The 22330-nt window shown below is 50.2% G+C and overlaps 1 protein-coding gene across 2 annotated transcripts in view; it reads right to left on the bottom strand.

Moving 5' to 3' along the window:
• RPS6KA1 (ribosomal protein S6 kinase A1) overlaps positions 1-21867 on the bottom strand; it is a 53647-nt gene extending 31780 nt beyond the window's left edge. The window contains exons 1-2 of one of the 2 annotated variants that reach the window (XM_042949161.1): positions 21802-21867; positions 1200-1244 (exon numbers count right to left, since the gene is read on the bottom strand). In XM_042949161.1, the coding sequence (XP_042805095.1) occupies positions 1200-1244; positions 21802-21852 (96 nt within the window). In that variant the 5' untranslated portion in view covers positions 21853-21867. Of the gene's footprint in view, positions 1-1199; positions 1245-7436; positions 7529-21801 lie in introns of those variants that run through there. The other variant, XM_042949160.1, reaches the window with a different exon arrangement.
• Between the last annotated feature and the right edge of the window lie 463 nt (positions 21868-22330).

The following is a 22330-nucleotide window of genomic DNA, read 5'->3' as shown; positions in this document are numbered from 1 at the left end:
AGCTCAGCTCCCTTATCTTAGGAGGATGAGATAAGACAAACATCAGGACCAGCCCTGAGTCTATTTCAAAGGTCAAGTTTATGGCAGGTGTAGCGCCCAGGCCAACCCAGATGTAGAGGGTGTGGCCACTGGAGGGAACTGAAGCTGAGTGCTCACACTGCTGGTGCTGAAGTCAGTGTGCCAGGCAGTTACTACCTCATCTGTCCTTCCCATCACTCTTGTGAGGTAGATACCATTATCCCCAATTTACAGATTGGAAATTTACACAGGAAATGGAGACTCAGAAGGGAGAAGACCTCTGGCCAAATGGTGAGGGTGGAACCAGGACTTGAACGGTCTGCTCTACTGCCAGAACCCATCCTCTGTCCTGCCCAAGCAACTTCCTAAGCACCCCTACCCCAGCCAGTAGTTCTGGAAACTCACAGCTCCTGAAAACTGAGCACAGAGATGAGAAAGCCCAGCCCAGAAAGCACAAAGGACTCACCCAAGGTCACACAACTGTCACCCAGCCCCTGGTGCTTTTGTCAACACACAAAACCAGGAACAGGGGTTGAAGGGCTAAAGGGAGGTGCCCAGGGAAGCAAAGATAGTAGGGGTGAGGGAACCAGCCTAGGGCTGGGAGATGGGAACCCAGAGAAATGGCCGATGGGCCACAGGCCAGGCACTGGGCCCTGGTTAGACATGAGAGGCCACCAGATTCCCTTCCTTCATGCACCAGCACCATATACCCAGATGATTCCAGGCCTGCATGAAAGCCCAGCTGATCTGAGCCTCTCCCATCACCCCTTCAGCCCTTTCCTTACTTCTGTGAGTGAATAAACCAAGGAAGTGGCCTGAGTAATGAGAAGCCAGAGTTCTAGCCTGGGTTCTGCTCCTGACCCTGTCTGGGCCGCAGTCCCCTCACCTAAGAAATAGGAAGGTTGAGGGGCACCTGGCTGGCTCAGTCGGTAGAGCATGTGACTCTTAATCTTGAAATTGTAAGTTCAAGCCACACGGTGGGTGTGAGATTACTTAAAAAAATAAAGTCTTAAAAAAAAAGAAAGACAGAAATAGGAAGGTTGGAACAAGTGATCTCTGTGCACAGGGTCACCTCGAGGATTCCGTGGGACCAGAGAGGAAGGCTGAGCTGGGCAGGCCTCCCTCCTCCTCCAAAGCCATGCAAATGGTCCCTTGCTCAGGGTGCCTGCCTTGATCCTCACCTTGGATGGCTGCAGTCCAGCTTCTTCCCCCGAGGTCTGTCCATTCTGGAAAAGAAAAGGGAGATAGGGAAACATTACCAGGACTTACCAGTGTGGGACAGAGCGAAAACAGACCCTGCCAGAACCCATGCCCATGGCTGCCCCCAGTAGCTAGGGAGGCCATGTAGGCAGGGGCCCTCTACCTCCATTTTCACTGTAAGGGCATAGGTATCAAAGTGCCCTCCTGGGCCAGTCCCTCACCAGCATTTCCCAATCCTCCCTCCCTTGTGCTCTCAGCCTAGCAAACCCTTCATCTTTGAAGACTGAGCTTAAATGTCATCTCCCCCCAGTGAGAAGGAAAGGACGTGTGTGGCTCCCAGCTCTGCCGGAGACAAACTGCGTGATTCTGTACCAAATAACCAACAGCAAGAGGCCTCAGTCCCCTGACCTGTAACATGGGGATAGTCATACCCACCTCCCAGAATTGCTGCAGGGATGTAAGGGGACAAAGTCTGGGAAAGTCCAGCCTGGAGATGGTGGCTACCCTGTCCTTGCCCCACTCTGGGACCCCTTCCCTGTCTTTGCCAGGCAGAATTGCTGCTGCCCCACTGTGCCCCTGCGTCCCTTCACTGTACCATGTGTCACGCTGCAGGGACTATTTACACATAGGCTCGCCCTTTCTAATAAACGGGGAGTCCTGGGAGGACAGAGATTAGGACTTGGTGCTAACAGCTGCTCTCTTCTAAGCCCCTGCCACATGCCAGGCCCTGGGCTCGCTGCCTCACACCTGTGGTACCGTTAAATCCTCATGATCTGGTAGGTAGGCCCCGGCCCCATTTGGCAGAAGAAGAAACTGAGGTTCAGAGGGGCGTATGATGGCACCTAAGGTCTCATAACTGGTAAGTGGGGATTCAAAATCTGGTCTCTGACACCCAGGAGGTGCTCAAAAAAAAAAAAAAGGTCTGCTGAAAAGGAGCCCACACCCCAGCGGGGGAACTACCTGTAGAGAGGCAGGCAATGGGCCATTCTCTAGGTAGTCCTGCTTTCTCCATCCCCTAGACTTCGCCCTCAGGGGTACACCAAACCCAGCCCATCCCTTTCCTGTGTGATATGAGGTGAGTAACCAGGCCTTGGGAAGCAGAAAGGAGCTGTCCCCACCCCTCTTGGCAAGCAGAAGTGTGGTGAGGCAGACAGAGGCTCCTACCGGTAGCAAGACCCAGCCTAGGGCAGGTCAGGACTTTGGAGCCAGGGGCTGGGTCCACAGGGCAGCTGTGGCTTTGCTTGGCAGAAGCAGGCACAGCTGTGCTCTGCCCATTACATAATCTCCCTGCTCCTGGAGCAGCTCCTCCCTGCCGCTCCCAGGACATCCTGCCCCCATGAGCCTCTTTAATGCCCCCAGTCCTCCCCAGGGACCACTGTTCTGCAGGCCCCTCCACACACACATACATATACATGCTGTCCTCTCTCAGCGACCTGGGGAGAGGGCTGGGTTGATCAGGGCCAGGGAGGAGGGGTGGGGTGCACGGTACATTTATATATTGAGTTCCATTTCACCCAGCATTCTAGACTCTTGACATAATTCCACAATTATGGAAATGTGGAATCCACAGATGGTCACAACAGCCTACATGCACACCAGCCCCCTGCCTTCCCCATTCCAAACCCCTATCCTTCCTAAAACTCAACTGTGACCCTTGCACTTGAGCAATCAACTCTCTTGGTGATTCACTCCTTATTGAGAACCTTCTATGTACCAGGCCCCAAACCCTTCCATGACTTCTCACTGTCTATAGAATAAAGACCCAGCTTCTTGGCATGACATCCAAGGCCATCATCCCAACTGCTCAACACAGGTGATTAGTATGTGGGTTCTAGAACCTGACCTTCTGAGTTCAAATTCTGGCTTCTACTGCTGCATGACCCTGAGGTTATTTCATTTCTCAGGGCTTCAGTTTCCTCATCTGTGAAATGGGGATAAAAGTAATGTATCTCACTGGGTGGCTATAAGAAGCAAACAAAATAATGCCTATAAATGTCTACACCTGACACATAACTGGTTCACAAACAATAGCCATTATTATTACTGGGCCCTCTTCTTGAGCTTAACTGAATGACCTGGGACCTTCAGAAGACCAGCTTGTTTCATATCCCCAAGCTATCTTCATGGTGGCTCCTAATACCAAGAAAACCCTTCCTGTCTTGTCCCTTTGGCAAATTCCTGGTCTTCTTTCGGGACTCACTTCCAATGTCCTCTTCTCTGTTCACAAAGCCTCAAGTCCTTTCCTCCCTCCTCTGGGCCCCACAGTACCGAGCAAGCCATAGGTTAACTCAGGAAGAAGCATAGCTTATCCATCATTACCTCCCTAGCACCCAGCTCAGGGTCCAGAGCATGGTTTGTCAAATGAAAGCTCGGCTCAGTAAAGAGAGCAAGAAGGCCAGAGCAGGGTCTATTACTCCTATTTTTCAGATGAAGCTCAGAGAGTTAAGGGACTTACATGAGGTCCCTCGGCTAGCATGTGACAGACATGGGGCCAAAACCCAAAGTCACATGGCTGCAAGCCTAAATCCCCAATGAGGGGTGTGATGAGGTCATGGATGTACCCAGAAGTGTGGGCTTACTGAGCAGTATCCTGCATGATTCAAGGAACCCCACAGGCCCTGTTTGGCTGCCTCCAGCCCCAGGGTCTCTGGCCTGGGTGTCATCCTCATGGAACCCCATGCCTGTAACAGCTGATGCACAAGTCTTCTAGAAGGGGATAGGCAGCCCTGGAGAAAGGACTGGGAGTGCAAAGAGACCACAGGTGAGTATCCCCCCCCAGAGCCAGGGTCCTGAGAAGGCAGGGTCCAAGTGCCTCTCTGGCCTTACTACTGCACAGACGGTGGAGAGAACACAGTTCTGCAGCAACGAAGACATACTGCCAGCCAGCTCTGCCAGCCACACACTCTGACCTTGGGTCTGTCATATCACTTCTCTGACCCTCAGTTTTCTCATCTGTATTACGAAGCCAGGTCTGTCTTGTTCACAGCCGCACTGTTGCTTAGCATAGAACTTGTCACGTGACAGTACTCAATAAATATTTGCTGAATGAATGAGTAAATGAATGAAAGGGGACAATGATCTTGACCTTGCAGTATACTAATGAAAGACCTTGTCTAAAGCATCTGGTATAGGAAGGGTTCTCTGACCTCTCCCACTCTCCCTGCTCTTCCTCAGAGAGCACTGCTCATAGGCGTGCTCTAAGGCCCCCAGACCACTGTGCCCCCTCCCCAGAACTCAGAGATGGATTCCAAAAGGCATCCTTCCTTCCCACCCAAGCAGCTCTGCCTTGAGAAGAGGGGCCCAGGGCAGCGTCTGGAGAGGCCGGGCAGCAGATGGACACAGACAGCACGTGCCCCACAGGCAGGAAGCAGCCCCAGGAGCTGGGTTCAGAGCCCAGCACTGGCAGCCCTGCACGCTGCTGGAGGCTGGGGGCCAGGTGCCAGGGCTGGCTGGCACCACCAGCCCTCTGAAAAGGCTGGACAGAGGCCCTGCGGGACATGGAGAGTCTGCCAACATCCGGAGCCTCTTCTGGAGTACCTTCCACCTGGGCCAGTGTGATCCCAGCCCTTCCCCAACTTTGCCACCCCCACCTCCACCCCCACCCAAAAAAACTTGGTGGAAGACAGTGAGAGATCTGGGTTCCCAGTCTGTCTCTGCATTAATTCACAGGCAAGTTCTTCTCCGAGTTTAGCTGTTCCATATGAAAACGGGGGTAATAATCCCTTTTTTTTTTTTTTTTTTTTTTTTTTTTTAAGAGGCTCTTCACCTAACACGAGGCTTGAACTCACAACCCTGAGATCAAGAGTCGCATGCTCTACTGACTGAGCCAGCCAGGCCCGGCAATAATCCCTACTTTGAGAAGTTGTTTCAAGAATTATTTTATTTTAATGAGGTGACATAAGTGAAGCAGGGTAGGTGGCATACACGGAAGCTCTGTGCACAGCAGGGCTGGGCCTAAACACAAGGTTACTGCTTTCAGCGGGGCCAGGGAAGGCCCAGGCAGAATCCTCACCCACACTTCCACCTGGGCCAGGCCCTGCCTCCCAGCAGCCCATTTTCGGCAGCGTCATGGGGAGGACAGGGCAGTCTAGATCCCAAGCCTCGGCCAAATGCCCCCACCGGCCCCTTGCCTGCCTCATTCCTGGCCGGGAGCTGGTGGCAGCGTCTGTACCTGTAGGTCAGGCTACTATATCGCTTACATGTCACCTGGCTAAGAACAGCGAGGCCCTGTTCTCCAGTGAGAACAGTCCAACCGGTGCCCTGGCTGCCCCATGGCTCCTATTACCCAAACAATAACACCCAGTCGCCTGGCACTTCCATGGAGTGGGGGAGGGGGAGAAGAGGCAGCAGCGCCCAGGGCTCTGCACCTCTCAGGCCCAGGAAGCATGAAGCTAGAACCCAGCCCTGGCCACTGGAGGAACAGAGGTGCAGAGAAGCTAAGGACCGACTGAGGGTCACACAGTCTTCCCAAGGTGAAACTCTGAGAAATCATGACCCCCCCCCCACCCCCCAATCCTAGGAAGCAAACCAGGCTTCGCCTCTCACAGAGCTCAGGTACAGTAGTACTCAAAACTGAGTTGAGTTTCCTGTTTAATCCTGGTTAAGCTGGCCCCTGCCCCAGGATTCCCCAAAGGGAAGCAGGAAGTAGTGCCCTGCGCTGGGAATCAAGCTCCTGGGTGTCTGTCTTCCTACTAGTATAACCCAAGGTAAGTCCTTGGGTTAAGTCCTTCCCGGCCTACCTTCCTCTAGGGAGGCCTAAGTCTCAGGGGCATGCCAGGGCAAAGGAATCCACCTCGGAGCGCCCCCCCCCAACCTGGCCCTTATACCCCAGGGCTGCAGGGTGGGGGGGGGGGGTACTGCAGAGGGCAGTTTTCCTCACCTCAGAGGGTGAGTCAGCGAGAGAACCTCCGAGAGTCGTGCAGGGCCTGTAAAAACCCCATGGCAGGGATCCCAGAGCAATTTACTCCAAATTGCACCTTCAGGTTGGTTACCTAATCCTGCCGCGCCCACCCTCCAATAGCCAGTGTCAGCCATGACCGTCCCTTTAAAGGGGTAGCACACCTGGGGTGCTGGGGACCTGGGGTCCTCAGTCTGATCACAACCTGTGGCCCTGAGAGGCAGGGTACCTGGTGGTTGCCCCAGGTAAGAGAAGGCAGAGGAGTGGAGCTAGGCAGGGGCTAGGGACCAAAGCCAGGAGAAAATCACCTTGGCTCCTGGGCTCACTGAGGTCTTCACACCCTCCCAGTATACCCCCCACATCCCCTCTGGAAAAGGAGTGTCGCCTGCCTCCTTCCCAGCATGAGGCTGAGGGGAAAGTTTTCTCCATCTGCTGGTTCAGGGTCTTGACCTTGACCCTGAGGGTCAATGGGCACAGGAAGCACTGGCCTTCTGCATCCCAGGGCCTGGCACCACAGAATCCTCAGAGGAGGGCAGGAGCTGCTTCTGGTAGAGGTTAGGTGATAGAGGCCAAATGCCCCAGGGGCCCAGCCCTTCCTAAGCAAGGGCTCCCAAGAAAGGAGGCAGGCACTGAGGTCCTCCCTGACTCCAGGAATAATCTTCACAAGGTCTAAGGGGTTTTCCCCACTCTCTTCACAGCCTGGGGTAGGGGATACAGGTGTCCTCTGGCCCTAGCCTCGGGGCAAAGAAAACCAAGTTTCAGCCCTAGACGGGCGGTGTCACCCCACATTCCACAACTGCCAAGGGTCAAGAGGGGTAATCCTGCCAGGGTCAGCAGCGGAGACGCGGGAGCTCTTGGGGTAGGACACTGGGAGACGTCAAGGAGAAGTGGGGTTCCCATGACCCTCTTCTCTTGGAGAATCCCAGACATCTGGCACCTCAGCCCTGCCCATCTGCTCTGATAGTGGAAGCTCCGACAGTTCCCGGTACGGGTCCTAGGTGTGTGGGGTGAGGTGGGCAGATCTCACGGCCCCGCGGGATCTTCTCTCCAGGCTAAAGGGGTCCTGGGCGCTTGGAGGAACTGTCCCTCGCACACACGCACGCACACACACACACACACACACACACACACACACACAGACACGCGCGCGCGCGATATGCAGGGGGCGGGTGGAGCCGAAGAGAAGGCAAGTGATCGGAGTGCACTCGCGCCCTCGCGGGCGCCCGCCAGGCTGCAGCGGCTCCGCAAGCCGCCCCGCCCCTGTGGGGACCCAGGCTCGCCGGCCGCCCGCCGGCGCCCATCCTCCGCCCCGCTCACTCACCTCCGGGTCCAGCGGCACCAGCTCCATGAGCGGCCAGGGCTCCTTGAGCTGGGCGAGCGGCATCGCGCCGCCGCCGGGCCGCCCGCGCTCCTCCCGCGGCCCGGGCCGCACCGCCTCCCGGGTCCCAGGGTCCCTGGCTCTGCGCCCTCGCGCCCCCCGCCCCCCAGCGAGACCCTCACGCTCGGGCAGGGCCGCCCGCCGCCGCTGCCGCCGCGGCACTCGCACTTCGGCTCCCTCCGTCACCCGGCACCGCCGCGCCCATTGGCTACCTGCGCGAGGGGCGGGGCCGCCGAAGCCCCGCCCCAGACCCCGCGGCGCGGCTTTCCCGGAGCGGACCCCCGCCCCCGGCGCGCGGGAGCGTTGGCCCCGCCTCTACCGCGAGCCCCTGGCCGGTGCTCTGCTACGCCTTAGAAGAGGCCTTCCTGACTCCTCCCTCCCAAACCTTGTCCTTCCTTACGGACCACGCCAGGGTCATCTGTTTCCCCTCATCTGTTAGTTTGGGATCATGCCCCAGATATTCCTTCTCCCTCCTGAGGGAGAGAAACCCCCTGTTCCCCTAGCCCTCATCCACCCCCCCCCCCCCCACGCACTCATTCACACACAATGTCCCCGGGCCTGACCCAGGCAGAGGCTTGAAAAGAGCCCGGGCCCCACTCTCCTCAGGCCCTCACCTCATGAGGCCCTAGAGATCCCCCTACACGGAAGCCAACACTGGATGCCCTGGGGATCTTAGCGCCCCAGCTCCAGGTAGGTTCCTATTCTTCTGTTGCCACCATCAGTACCCACAGCCTCCCCGGGGTGATTTCTTAATACGCATTTTTTGTAATCTGTGCTTGAGGGGGCCTCTTTCAAGCCATGTCTCCCCAGAATCTCTCCAGCTTCAGGCCCAGCTCCGCGTTGATTTGTGTTTGTGCCCACTCTGAGGAGGGCAGGGACCAGACTCCCAGGGTTGACAGACACTTGGGCTGCACCTGGAGTAAAAGGCCAGGGAGAAGGATTCCTCTTGGAGAGATTCAGCCTCCACCTAAAGAGCTGTTAGGGGTCCAGGTGTGGTGAGATTTATTCACAGGTGGGGCCGTGGAGGGATGGGCTTGCAGGTTTCATGGGTGGGGAAGAATGGCCAGTTCTTTGCAAAACTCTTCTAAGGCAGGGGGATGGAAATGATTGTTTATCCAAAACCTGTGAACCAGCTCTATCGACCTGTGATTTCTTTGAATTGTCACCACCACCTAGTTTACAAACCATAAAACAGCCTCCCAAAGATGAGGTGATTTACCCAAGGTCACACCACTGGTCAAGAACAGATTTTGGCAGGGGCGCCTGGGTGGCTCCGTCGGTTGAGCGTCTGACTTCGGCTCAGGTCATGATCTCACGGTCAGTGAGTTCGAGCCCCGCGTCAGGCTCTGTGCTGACCGCTCAGAGCCTGGAGCCTGTTTCGGATTCTGTGTCTCCCTCTCTCTCTGCCCCTCCCCTGTTCATGCTCTGTCTCTCTCTGTCTCAAAAATAAATAAACGTTAAAAAAAAATTTTTTTTAAATAAAAAAAAGAACAGATTAGGCAGATTAGGAATTTCTTCCTTTTTTTGAAAGAGAGAGAGAGAGGGAGAGAGAATAGCAAGCAGGCTCTGAGCTCTGTGCTGAGTCGGAGATGGGGCTCGATCCCATGACGGAGAGATCGTGACCTGAGCCCAAATCAAGAGTTTGACGCTTAACCAACTGAGCCACCTAGGCACCTCTACACTCGTATTTTTAAAGTCCTGATCTGTTCTTGGGGTGCTGGGTGGCTCAGTTGGTTAAGCGTCCAACTCGATTTCGGCTCAGGTCCTGATCTCTGGGTTGGTGAGATGGAGCCCCAAGTCAGGCTCTCGCTGGCAGTGAGGGGTGTCTCCCCCTCTGTCTGCCCCTCCCCCGTGGTTGCTCGCTCTCTCTAAAATAAGTAAACTTAAAAAAAAATCAAAGTGTATGAGGATTTCTCCTAAATCCAGATGTTCCCCTTATTCCATGACTTTCCCAGGGTAGCAAGTTAATTGAGTTTTCAGTGGAAAAGACTATGGAACCCAACAAATTTGTTTTGAAGTAGCCCCACACCCAACATGGGGCTCGCACTCATGACCCGGAGATCAAGGCTCACATGTTCTACAGACTGAGCCAGCCAGTTGCTCCAGAACCCAACAGATCTTGATTTGAATCCTAGCCCTATCACCTGCTTAACATTGGGAAACCAACTCACTTTATGTCTCTAAACCACAGTTTCCTTATCTGTGAAAGAATTATAATGCAAATCTTTCAGGTATATGCTGAGGACTACATTCATTTTAATTCAATAAATATGTATGGCCATACATTACATGCCAGGCCCTCTTCCTGAGCATATATTGTATACCAGGACTGCTTCTAGATGCTGAGGATATAGCAATGAACAAAACAAAGTCCCCGTTCTCGTGGATTTTACATTCAGTCTGGTGTGATTAAATAGATTATCACAGCTAACATGAACCTCTTACTATGGACCAGGCACTGTTCTAAGCACTTTACCTGTCTAAACTCATTTATTTAAAAAAAAATTTTTTTTAACATTTTATTTATTTTTGAGACAGGGAGAGACAGAGCATGAACAGGGGAGGGTCAGAGAGAGGGAGACACAGAATCTGAAACAGGCTCCAGGCTCTGAGCTGTCACCACAGAGCCCGACGCGGGGGTTGAACTCACGGACTGTGAGATCATGACCTGAGCCGAAGTCGGCCACTTAACCGACTGAGCCACCCAGGCGCCCCCTGTCTAAACTCATTTAATCCTCACAACAACATTATGAGGTAGGTGCTGTTACTGTCTCCAGTGTACAGATGAGGAAACTGAGGACAGAAGTTAAGCATCTCAGACCCGGAGAAGGGGTCTCTCTGAGGTTGCATAGCTAGAAAATGGCAGAGCTGAGAGACAACTCTGGCAGTGTGGGCCCAGACTTTGTTCTCTTGTTCACTCACTCTCCACCTCCCCGATGAGAAAAGGCTGGGGCTAAACCAGAGGCAGCTTGGACCAGGGGACGGCAGCCATTATTAACATCGGTGTAGGTGTCAGTTCAGTTGCCTGGAACCAGTTTGCAATGCCCCAGGACCTGCTGCTCTGGGCTAACATTGTAAAATGTGGACTTACCTAGACTAAAAAATTGTTGCTGTTTATCTGAAATTCAAATTTAACTGAGTGTCCCGTATTTTGATTTGCTACAGCCAGTAGTCCTACTCAGGGTAGAGAACAGATGACACACAGGTGCCAAATATCTGACCGCAAGCCGGGAAGAGACACTGAGACCCAGAGCATTAGGGCAAAAGACTGGGTGAGGGAGATGGAGTAGATGGACAGGGGTAGAGGAGGTGAGGGGAAAGCAGGAGTCATTTTGTCTTCTGTCTGCCCCTTTCCTGGGACCCCTGGCCCTCTTCCTTTCCCTTCTTATAGGAAAGGATTCCCTATCAAGTGCATCATCTCCACTTGAGGACTGAGTAGTGATCGTGCTTTTCTGTGAATAAGTTTCACTTCCTGTGTCCCTCTCCCAAGGGTATTGGAAAGGCAGTGGTGGGTCATTCTGGAAAAGGGAAGCCCGGAAGACACCCGGGCCCTGCCTGGGCAGCTTGGGCAGGTCGGCTTGCCTATCTACGTTCTAGTGAAGCAGTCACTCAGCACAGAGCTATGGAGATCTAACTAGCACCTACAAGGCGGTGATCCTGCCACAGCCTCGGCTCACAGTTGTCACTGTTTCCCTCTAGACTCCAACCACACTGACTTTCCTTCAGTTCTCTTGCCACAGGGCCTTGGAACATGCTGCTCCTTGCTCTTCTTCAGACCAGCTTGTCTCCACAATCGCTTCCTCCAGGACATCTTCCTTTAGCTTCCTGTTACACACACTCATAGCAATGGATACTTCTCAAGGTTGTACCTTTACATGTGTTTTTGTGATTATTTGCTTAGCACTTGGCTCTTTGGTTAGTAAGCTCTGAGAGGGCAGGAGTCACGTTTTCTTGGTTCTTCATGGTCTTCCTGGCACCTGGCACACTATGTGGCACATAGTAGGTACTCTGAGAGGCTAAGTGATACTCTGGAATCATCTAGGTATGAAATGGTAAATGCAGGACTCAGACCCAGGCAATGCAACCCCATGCTCTGAAATGCTGCACTCTGAGTAGTGGATAAATGCTAGCTATTATTAATAATAATAATAATAATGGGGTTAGAACAGGCTGTTCTGGGCGGTCACTTGAGGTGTTTGTTAAACGAATGACTCATGAGAGGGCTTTGCTGGACACAAGTGAGGTTATTATTCTGTATCCTGTTGAAGAGATTTTTCTGGCATGGAGCAGGGGGTGAACTACAGGGGCTGAGGACTGGGTTTTGGGTCTTTCGAATGCACCCTTGCACATATAGCATGTGTTTGCTCCAATGTTCAAGAGCAGAGCACAGGGCAATGCCGCAGGAGGACAGTCTGTCCATATTCTTTCTTAGCCTTTCAGTAGAGGAGGGTCTTGGCATACGTGTCTCCTGGCAGCAGGTGGAACACAATGAGAGGGATAATCATAATGGTAGTTGTCTTTAACAAGTGATTACAAAAGGCCAGAGCTTGGCTAAGAATTTAAATAATAATCACCAGCCATGAGGGCTTATTGAGAGAGTACGGTATGGCTTGCCTGGAGCTGTTTTATGGACGAGAGCTCACGCAGTCATCCCAACACCACCGAGAGATAGAAATTATTATCCCTATTTTCCAGATGAGAAAACTGAGACTCGCAGAGGGACAGGATTGCCGGTGGTCAGATAGCTGGTAAGTATTGCAGCGGGTCTGGGAACCCAGTGCTCAGACTCAAAGCCAGTGCTCTTGATCATTTCACTACACTCTAAGCCCAGAAAGGGGCCCAGGGGTGGACGGGGCACAGGCAGTGGGTAGTGGAGAACAGGTGAGGGGGTGGAGTCTCTAGTCTCCCTCATCCAGGTCTGGGGGACGGGGGTGGCATCACTCCCCTGCTTGAAACGCTCCTGTGGCTCCCCAATCACATTTTGAACAAAACCCAAAGATTGCTGGGCCCCCCAGGACCCAGCCCCCTGCTCCCTCGGGCATCTCCTCTCCTACCATTTGCTCACTGCCTTCCTGCCACCAGGCATCCTGACTGCTCACTGACATGCCAGGTAGCTCCCATCTCAGGCTTTTGTTCCTGCCATCCCCTCCACATGGAATGTTCTTTTTCCAGCTCTCAGAGTTCGCTCCCTCACTACACTCACACCTCCGCTCAAATGTCACCTCTCCAGAGAGAACTGGCCCTCTCTAAACTAGCTCCCCATCAGTGGCATCACCTATGCTATCCTTGCTTAATGGCATGCCTCTACCAACAATCATATTGCCTATTACCTGTGTTATTGTTTCTCCCAGTAGAATAAAGCTCCATGAGGCAGGACCTGTCTGCGTTGTCTACTGCTGTATCCCTGGATACATCTGGCATATTGCAAGCCCTCAAAATATACTTTTGCATGGAGCCACACCAACCTGGGCTCTAATCCCAGCTCTCCCACCTCCTAGCTATGTAACTCTGAGCATTTAGTTAACCCCTATAGCCTCAGTTTCCGCATCTGTAAAAGGGGTGGCTGTGAGTATTAAGTTACATCGGGCAATAAAGATCTGTGTGGTGCTTGGCACAGGAAGGTGCTCAATAGAAATTAGCCCATCTCTCTTGCCCCCTAATTCTTGCCCTGGGCAAAGGAGGGGAGGGCAGGAGACTCGGACGTGGAGGATTCACTGGGGGGACTCTCTGTTGGCGTGAGAAGAGACTTCAGTTTAAAGGAAGTCGCATGACTGTGATCACAAGACTGGTAAAGAATGAGGCTAAAGATGTAGTGGTCAGAAAGGAAGAGGAGGGACAAGCGCCTGCAGATGGGACAGCCCCAGGGCTGCTGGAGAATTGGCCAGTAGTCTCCTCCACTGACCTGGAGTCTAGGGGGGATGCAGAAGCTTGTTCCTGTCTGTTAGAGAGTGTGGAAAAGGACTCGGAGGTCGAGGGACAGAAGAGGAAGCAGTGGTCATCAGTAGGTACTTATCGGGCACCAGCTATGTGGCAGGCACTGGGGATACAGCAAAGGAATAGACAGAGAGGGTGTCTGCCCTCTAGGATAGGGGTGGGTGAATTAGGGCCCATGGGCCAAGTCTGACCTACTTTTTTTTGACGTGTTATTATTTATTTTGAGAGAGAGAGCGCGAGCATGCATGCAGGAAGGGCAGAGAGAGAGGAAGAGAGAAAGAATCCCAAGCAGGCTCCGCACTGTCAGCACAGAGCCCGATGCGGGGCTAGAACTCACACACCTTGAGATCATGACCTGAGCCGAAACCAAGAGTCGGGTGCTCAACCAACTCAGCCACGCAGGCGCCCCTGATCTAGTACTTTTGCATGCCCGCGAGCTAAGAATGGTTTTTACATCTTTAAATGATTGAAAAAATTCAAGAGAAGAATATTTCATGACATGTGAGAATTATATGAAATTCAAATTTCAGGATCCACAAATAAAGTTTTATTGGCACACAGCCATGCTCCATTTACGCCATCTAGGCCTGCTTTGCACTACAACAACAGAGTCGAGTGGTTGCAACACAGACCATATGGCTTGGAAAGCCTAAAATGTTTACTAGCTGGCTCTTTAGGAAAAAGGTTTGTCAAGCCCTGCTCTAGGAACTTGCATTCTCTTGGGGGAGACAGTTAAACAAGCAGGTAAGCTAATTTGGGGATGCTTCTGAAGAGAAGAGCCAGCTGGCATAAGCATTTCCTCGTACTCTGCTTTTTCCTCAGCCACCTACCCCCTGAAGGGAAATGCTCCATCCAGCTGGGTTACGTGACAGGCACAGAGGAGCTGGGGTCATTGTGATCAGCTCTCTGCTGCTGGACCAAGAGGAGCGAGCCTTTTCCTAAAAGGAAAAAGTCACGCTCAATGATTTGCGAAGTTCAGCACCCACTGGATCCCCTTCCCCTCGCTCAGATCCTCACTGTAAGAACGACTTCTGCATAACTTCAGAGGAACGTCATCGCCTTTGTCATCAAGGCCTGCCACGGGTCCACCTGCCACCTATGTGCAGTCCTCCCTTTTTATAAAAAGGCTTCTTCCACCCTACCTCATGGAGCTCTTACAGGAGGGATAAGTCACAGGTGGGGGTTATTCCCATTTCACCGAGGAGGAAACTGAGACTTAGAGAAATTACCTGAATTACCCAGGGTCACACAGCTTGAAATAGCTTGCAGATCCAGAATTAGAAAGTAGCGGAGTGTCAGCTTTGCAAGGGCCTTTGGGACTGTCTTAGCGAGACATGGAAAACTGGTGGCCTGGGGCTGAGGTGAATCAGGTAAGGGTGGTGGCGAATCTTCCATGTGCAAGAAATAAGGCGTGCATTGTCTGTGAAGAATTTAAAAACATTAATGAAACCGGGTAGGTCTGCTTTTTATTGCTATCACCATGCCTTGGCAACTCTACACAACGTTGGTGATAAAATCCTCCCTCCTGAAGAGATCTTTCTGTCAGTCTAAGTTCTAAATAATTGCTGTGCTTATTACGAGTTTTTTTTTTTTAATTTTTTTTAAATGTTTTTTATTTATTTTTGAGACAGAGAGAGACAGAGCATGAACGGGGGAGGGGCAGAGAGAGAGGGAGACACAGAATCGGAAGCAGGCTCCAGGCTCCGAGCCATCAGCCCAGAGCCCGACGCGGGGCTCGAACCCACGGACCGTGAGATCGCGACCTGAGCCGAAGTCGGACGCCTAACCGACTGAGCCACCCAGGCGCCCCTTATTACGAGTTTTAAGAGTATAATATATATGTAGGCTTCAGATTAGTACATTTCCGTTACCTCATCTTTGAGAAATCATCTATATTACGTGAAGGCTAAGTTGAAGAGCTCCCAACTACACAACTGGGCCCCAACATATGCCTTCCATTGGCAAGTTCATAGCAGGTCAGAGTCACTGGGGCTCACCTCAGGAGCCCCACATCCCTCCCCAACATATGCCTTCCATTGGCAAGTTCACAGCAGGTCAGAGTCACTGGGGCTCACCTCAGGAGCCCCACATCCCTGTGTGCAAACAGCAGATGTGAACCCAACAGTGGTGGTATAGTGATTGCAAAAACAAAGGAACGACACTCGAGTGACCACAATTCTCTCACTCTGTGCAAATCCTCCTCTGAACCCTGCCCGGCTGCCTCCTTTGGAGGCACTTCATGGGCACTGTGTGTGCGTGTTCCTTTTTGTAAAAAACAAAAAAGCTTTCTGTACCTAAAAACTATTGGTCCATTACTTTTTTTCTCTTTTGTGTTGTAATTTTTATTTATTTTTTTTTAAGTCTTCATCAGTCTGAGTGTGTAATACGAAGTCCATAAAAGGAAATTTTTACTGTGTTTCTTTTCTGGTCATTATTGTTTGTTTTGTTTTAATTTTTCTTCATGTTTTATTTATTTTTGAGAGAGAGAGAGAGAGAGACAGAGCTCGAGTGGGGAAGGGGCAGAGAGGGAGAAGGAGACACAAAAGTGGAAGCAGACTCCAGGCTCTGAACTGTCAGCACAGAGCCTACAGCAGGGCTCAAACCCATGAACTGGGAGATCATATCCTGAGCTGAAGTCAGATGCTTAACTGACTGAGCCACCCAGGCGCCCCTATTATTTGTTTTATTTCATGATTATTATTGAAGATAATTCTGTCATGTTGGGGTTAAAAAATGATCCATTCTGGCTGTCAGATACATGAGCTTTACCACTGACCTGAAGACAGGACAAGACCCACAGACAATGACATTATCTTCTCAACCATAATCATCATTATTATTTTACTGAGCACCTACTTGGTGCCAGGCCCTGTTCTAAGCTTTGACATGTATCATCCCCTTCTTTGTGTGTGTGTGTGTGTGTGTGTGTGTGTGTGTGTGTGTGATTCAACAAATATCCTACCACATGTGAGGCACCATTGTAGGTGCTGGTCATATGTCAGTGAACAAAGTCAAATGCTTGCTGTCTCTTACCCTTGAACCACTGGGCCTGGCGGTGGGATAGGTTTTCTCCTTGTGTGCCATCTCATTTTAAAAATGAAGACAGGATGGGGCGCCTGGGTGGCTTAGTTGGTTGAGTGTCCGACATTGGCTCAGGTCATGATCTCACGGTTCGTGAGTTCGAGCCCCACATCAGGCTCTGGGCTGACAGCTCAGAGCCTGGAGCCTGCTTCCAATTCTGTGTCTCCCCCTCTCTCTGCCCCTTCCCCACTTGAGCTCTGTCTCTCTTTCTCTCAAAAATAAACATTAAAGGGGCGCCTGGGTGGCTCAGTCGGTTGAGCAGCCGACTTCGGCTCAGGTCATGATCTCGCGGTCCGTGAGTTCAAGCCCCGCGTCGGGCTCTGTGCTGACCGCTCAGAGCCTGGAGCCTGTTTCAGATTCTGTGTCTCCCTCTCTCTCTGACCTTCCCCCGTTCATGTTCTGTCTCTCTCTGTCTCAAAAATAAATAAACGTTAAAAAAAACTTAAAAAAAACATTAAAAACAATTTTTTTTAATATTGGGTCTCTTAATTGTTGAGTTTTTTTTGGTGTCCCCCTTAAAGTTTGTACCCAAGGTGATTCCTCATTAACTTTACCCTATTCCCATCTTTGCTCATCTCACCCTCACCGCCATTGAGTGAAGACGGTGCAATAACCCTCCCCATCTTACAGATAAGAAAAGTGAGGCACAGAGAGGCTAAATGATTTGTTCAAGGACACACAGATATTAAATGGTGGGACTGGCACACGAACATCTCTTACCGTAGAGCCCATGTTCTTAACCCTGCTTTACATCTCTGTTTGGTCCACCCAGGTTGCTGAATAACTCCAATAACTTGCCATAGCTTTAATTTAAAGTTAAAAATATAGCTGTCCAGCCTTTTTAAAAGTCTGGCAACCTGGGCTCACATTCGTGTTTTGTAACCATCAGCAGGGGGAGTGGCAGCCCTTCTGAAATAAGGCAAGCTCATTAGATAGCCACAGCCCCCACCAAACCCTATTGTCTCAGCTTCTCGCCCACTTCACTCTGTTTACCAGCCTGCTCCTGGGGACATCTGGAGTGGGACCCCTGATCTAGCCATTTCACAAGTGGAGGAATCCAGGCTCCAGAGAGGAAGAGGCTTACCCAACTCAACATTGCACTTTTAGGACAAAGCTGGGCTCCAAGCCACGCCTCACATAGCCCCTCAGTGACAGGAGACAATTCGTGAGTGACTTTACATTTAAGGGAAGTTCAGAAAGGGAGCTCCTAGACTCAGATCCGGCTACCACTCCTTCCCTGAGCACCTCCCAATGGCTGGCACTGAGGTGGGCGTGCCCATGTCCACACACATGACTCCCAGCAACTCTGGCAGGTTGACCTTGATAATGTCCATCTTGCAGAAGAGAAACTGTGGCTTGGGAGGTCAAGTGACTTTCTCAGGATCTCACTGCAAGTTTGTGGCAGACCTGCCTAACTTCAGTTCACTAGCTCTTGACATAAAACCAGAGGAACTTACTTCCTGCTCCCTCCCTGCAGCCCCCTCTCTCACTCTTGCTGAGATTTTCTTGGGCTGAGGCTGTAATCACCCTGACTAACTTTACTGTCTTCCAAGCGGATGTTACCACGGAGCCCCTGAGAAGCAATCCTGAGTTGTCAAAAACACCTGCTATATGGGGGCACCTGACTGGCTCAGTTGGTAGAGCATGCAACTCTTGATCTTGGGGTCATGGGTTCGAGCCTCACATTGGACATAGAGTTTACTTTAAAATTTTCTTTTAATTAAACCTTAAAAAAAAAAAAAAAAAAGACCTGCTAGGGGCGCCTGGGTGGCTCAGTCAGTTGAGCATCCAACTTCAGTTCAGGTCATGATCTCACAGTTCGTGGATTCCAGCCTTGTGTCAGGCTCTGTGCTGACAGCTCAGGGCCTGGAGCCTGCTTTGGATTCTGTAGCTCCCTCTTTCTCTCTCTGCCCCTCCCCTGTTCACGTTCTGTCTCTCCTTCAAAAATAAATATTTTTTTTTAACGTTTATTTATTTTTGAGACAGAGAGAGACAGAGCATGAACGGGGGAGGGGCAGAGAGAGAGAGGGAGACACAGAATCGGAAGCAGGCTCCAGGCTCTGAGCCATCAGCCCAGAGCCCGACGCGGGGCTCGAACTCACGGACCGCGAGATCGGAGATCGTGACCTGAGCTGAAGTCAGACGCTCAACCGACTGAGCCACCCAGGCGCCCCCAAAATAAATATTTTTTAAAAAGTTAAAAAAAAAAAACCCAAAAGACCTGCTATATGCCAGGTATGTGCTTTTCACAAGGCTTATATTCCCTTCTTTGTGTTTATCTGCATCCTCCAAGCTTCCTACAATGAATACATTTTACTTCTGGTACAAGGAGTTGCTTGATCTAGGCCTGGAAATGATTCTACTAAAGATTTGGAGAAGTTAGAGATCAGAATCCCCAGTTTGCAATTAAGGAAACCGAGACTCAGAGGGATTGCCCAAGGTCACACAGGTTAACAAGTGATGGAATCACGATGCTGTCGGAGTCCAAGGCCTGGGCTCTTTCCACGCCACTGTTCTGCCTGCCTTTTTTTCCACACTTTGTTCCACAAAGGAGTTCAGGCAAATTATAAACATGCATAAGAGAAACCAAGCATTTATCCTGTCTTTCTTGTATAAACTGTATTTCAGGAATATCAAATAATGAATGAAGAAAATTTCTTTAGGGAAGAATTCCAAGTAATGAATGCAAAAAGGAATGACACACTTAGAAAATTACCTTTTGGGGGCACCTGGCTGGCTCGGGAGGTGGGGCAGAGCATGCAACTCTTAATCTTGGGGTGGTGAGTTTAAGCCCCACATTGGGTGTAGAGATTACTTAAAAATAAATAAAAGCTTTAAAAATATATTTTAAAAAAGAAAATTACCTCTTTGTACCATTTAAGGAAATGCTGGATCATCAGTGGATGCTCAAACTAATAGATTAAACGTTGATGGGGAATTTTGTAATGAAGAGAGCAGGCCAAGAGCCCTGACTGACAGATCAGTCAGTAACAACGTTTTAACTAAATATTATGTGCCTCCAGATGTGCCTTAATAATAAGTACACAGCACAAGGGTGCCTGGGTGCTCAGTCAGTTAAGCATCCGACTTCAGCTCAGGTCATTATTTCCCTGTCCGTGGGTTTGAGCCCCGCGTCGGGCTCTGTGCTGACAGCTCAGAGCCTGGAGCCTGCTTGGATTCTGTGTCTCCCTCTCTTTTTACCCTGCCCCCACTCGTGCTCTGTCTCTCTCCATCTCTCAAAAATGAATAAACGTTAAAAAACTTTTAAATGTAATAAGTACACAGCACCATTGCCAATAAGTTATTCCTGCCAAAACCATTAAACCTAATATAATCAAGCCACTAGAGCCAACTGTTAGTTTACTGGAATACAAGTGACAGAAGAACAAGTTAAACTACACCATCAGGAAGCAATCAGCCAAATCTTCTGTGACTTGGGAAACTTTATAGGACAAATGCGCTGGGGGTTTTTTGTTTGTTTGTTTTTACAAATAAATAGCATTTTTTAAAAAAAGGGAAAGAAAGGTGGAACTGTTGCAGATTAAAAGTTACTTCAGAGATATATATCAACAAATGAAGTGTGAGGGGCACCTGGGTGGCTCAGTTGGTTGAGTGTCCAACTTCAGCTCTGGTCATGATCTCACGGTTCATGAATTTGAGCCCTGCATCGGGCTCTGTGCTCACAGCTCAGAGCCTGGAGCCTGCTTTGGATTCTGTGTCTCCCTCTCTCTGCCCACCCCCCCATGTTCTGTCTCTCTCTCTCTCAAAAAATGAACATTAAAAAAAATTTTTTTTTAACACAAAAAACAAACAAGCAATAAATGGAATGTGTGAACCTTACTTGAATCCTGATTGGAACAAATCAACTATTAAAGTTTGAATATGAGCTAGGCATTAAGTGACTTTAGGGAATTCATATTAGCTTTGTTAGCTATGATAGTTATGTTTGCAAAAGCCCTATCTGTTAAAGATACATGCTGAAATAATTTGGGTGAAGTGATATGATGTTTGGGATTTGCTTTATAATACTCCAGAGAGAGGGAAAAGCGAGGAGGTAATTGAAACAAAACTGGCAAGATATTGATAATTACTGAAGATGGGTGATAGGTACATAACAATTCATTTTATTCTATTTTTATGTATGTTTGAAGTGTTCCATAATAGAGAGGTTTTTTAAAGGCTGAAAGCAAATAATTAAGAAAATGGGGACAAAGAGAAAAGACAGATGAAGAAATAGAGAAGTTCTGAGCTTGTTAGCAGCCAAAGCAGAGAGAGAAACAAGAGTCATGCTAGCCAAGTATTGAGAAAGGCAACCTCTTGCCTGCAGTCTTTCGATCCCCACTCAGGCTCCATAAGAACGGGCCATAGGACTGGAACACTTCCTAACTAAGAGATAAAGAGCCCACACAGCTTGTTCTGGGTTTATCACCTTGTGTGGGATTATCTTTCCTTGTCTTAAGTGCAGTGAATATTCTTTTGTCTCTTCTTAGAGTGTGCACATCATATGGCGACTGGCCAACTGCACTGCTCTGTCTGTTCTCTGGAAGGGGACAAGCCCCTTCCACCACTGCACGAGAAGAGTGAGCATAGGCAAATTGCCCTGTGTCCACCGTTGGGAGAGATCCGCTGGCCATACGGGACTAAGGCCCCAGATTGAAGGTGATCTCACTCTACCTCTTCGCTATGTGAGTGAAGCATTGTTCCATCCAATGCTTGACTGCATGTGTTTACTTTGGTGACTCAAATACCAAGACTCAATGGGTTAGAGGGTTTAGAGTTCTCCCCTGGGATTCATAACAGGTGCACAGTACTCTGCTCTCTTGGGGTTGAGAACTGGTGCACCGTACTTTGGTCGACACCAAGAGATTTAGAAAACCACCAATCCAGCACAGTTTCTTACAATAAAAAAGATTCCAGTGGTGGCAAAATTGCCACTTAACATGGCCTACCAACCAGGTCATCAGTAGGGGGGCCGGTCACCTGTCCAGACTTTGGCTATAATGAGGGACTTGCAAAGGGGTGGGCCTTAGAGAATGAGGGAGATGGAGAAAGACAGGGGAGAGGCGGGGTATTCCAAGTGGAGGGCATACAGAGAGCAAGGGCAGACATGCTATTCCATTTTTGTAAAAGAAAAAAACATCATACAAAATGCATGTGAACCCAAATAAAGCTGGACTTGATTGTTCCCTCATCACCCAAAAGAAATTGATCCAACTCCAAAAAGCAGTCAGGAAACAAAAGTCTTCACCAAAGGTCTGCAGAGGACATTGCAAAGGAATTACACATCACATACCTCACAGCAAGACAGCCTTTCAGAATCTCCAAAATCTCTCTTCCTCAACATTCCACGCTATCAGAGTAGCTCCCCAAACCTCTTCTTTCTTCTTTTTTCTTTTTTCCACATTCCTGACCACCCAAATTCTGCCAGCTCACTCCCTTCCCATCTCCCAGGAGCAGCTTTTCCTCAGTGGGATGGGAGGAAATTTCCCCAGGTTGCTCCACTCTTTTGCTTAGGTCTGTTCCTCTCTCTGCCCTCCTTACAAAGACTCCTTAGAACTAAGTCTGGGAAGGAGGAAAAGCCATGAATATTTACATGCAACTATTTTTGTCCTGTTGCATAGAAAAAAGGTTGGAAGGAAATTCACCCAAATGTGAACAGAGACCAGCAGAGCCTTGGAACCAGATAAAGTTGGGCCCAGGTCCTGGCTCTGCTGCTTGGTAGCTGTGTGACCTTGGGAAAGCCTCACTGGAGATATTTCTGCAACCCTCAGATTGCTGTTCTGTGAATTATTCACATGGTATCTGGCATATAGTAATTTTTC

Source organism: Panthera leo, chromosome C1 (assembly GCF_018350215.1).
Source record: "Panthera leo isolate Ple1 chromosome C1, P.leo_Ple1_pat1.1, whole genome shotgun sequence".
NCBI classification, from domain to species: Eukaryota; Metazoa; Chordata; class Mammalia; order Carnivora; family Felidae; genus Panthera; species Panthera leo.
Note: the sequence above shows the minus strand (reverse complement) of the source record. Positions and strands in the feature narration are given on the sequence as shown.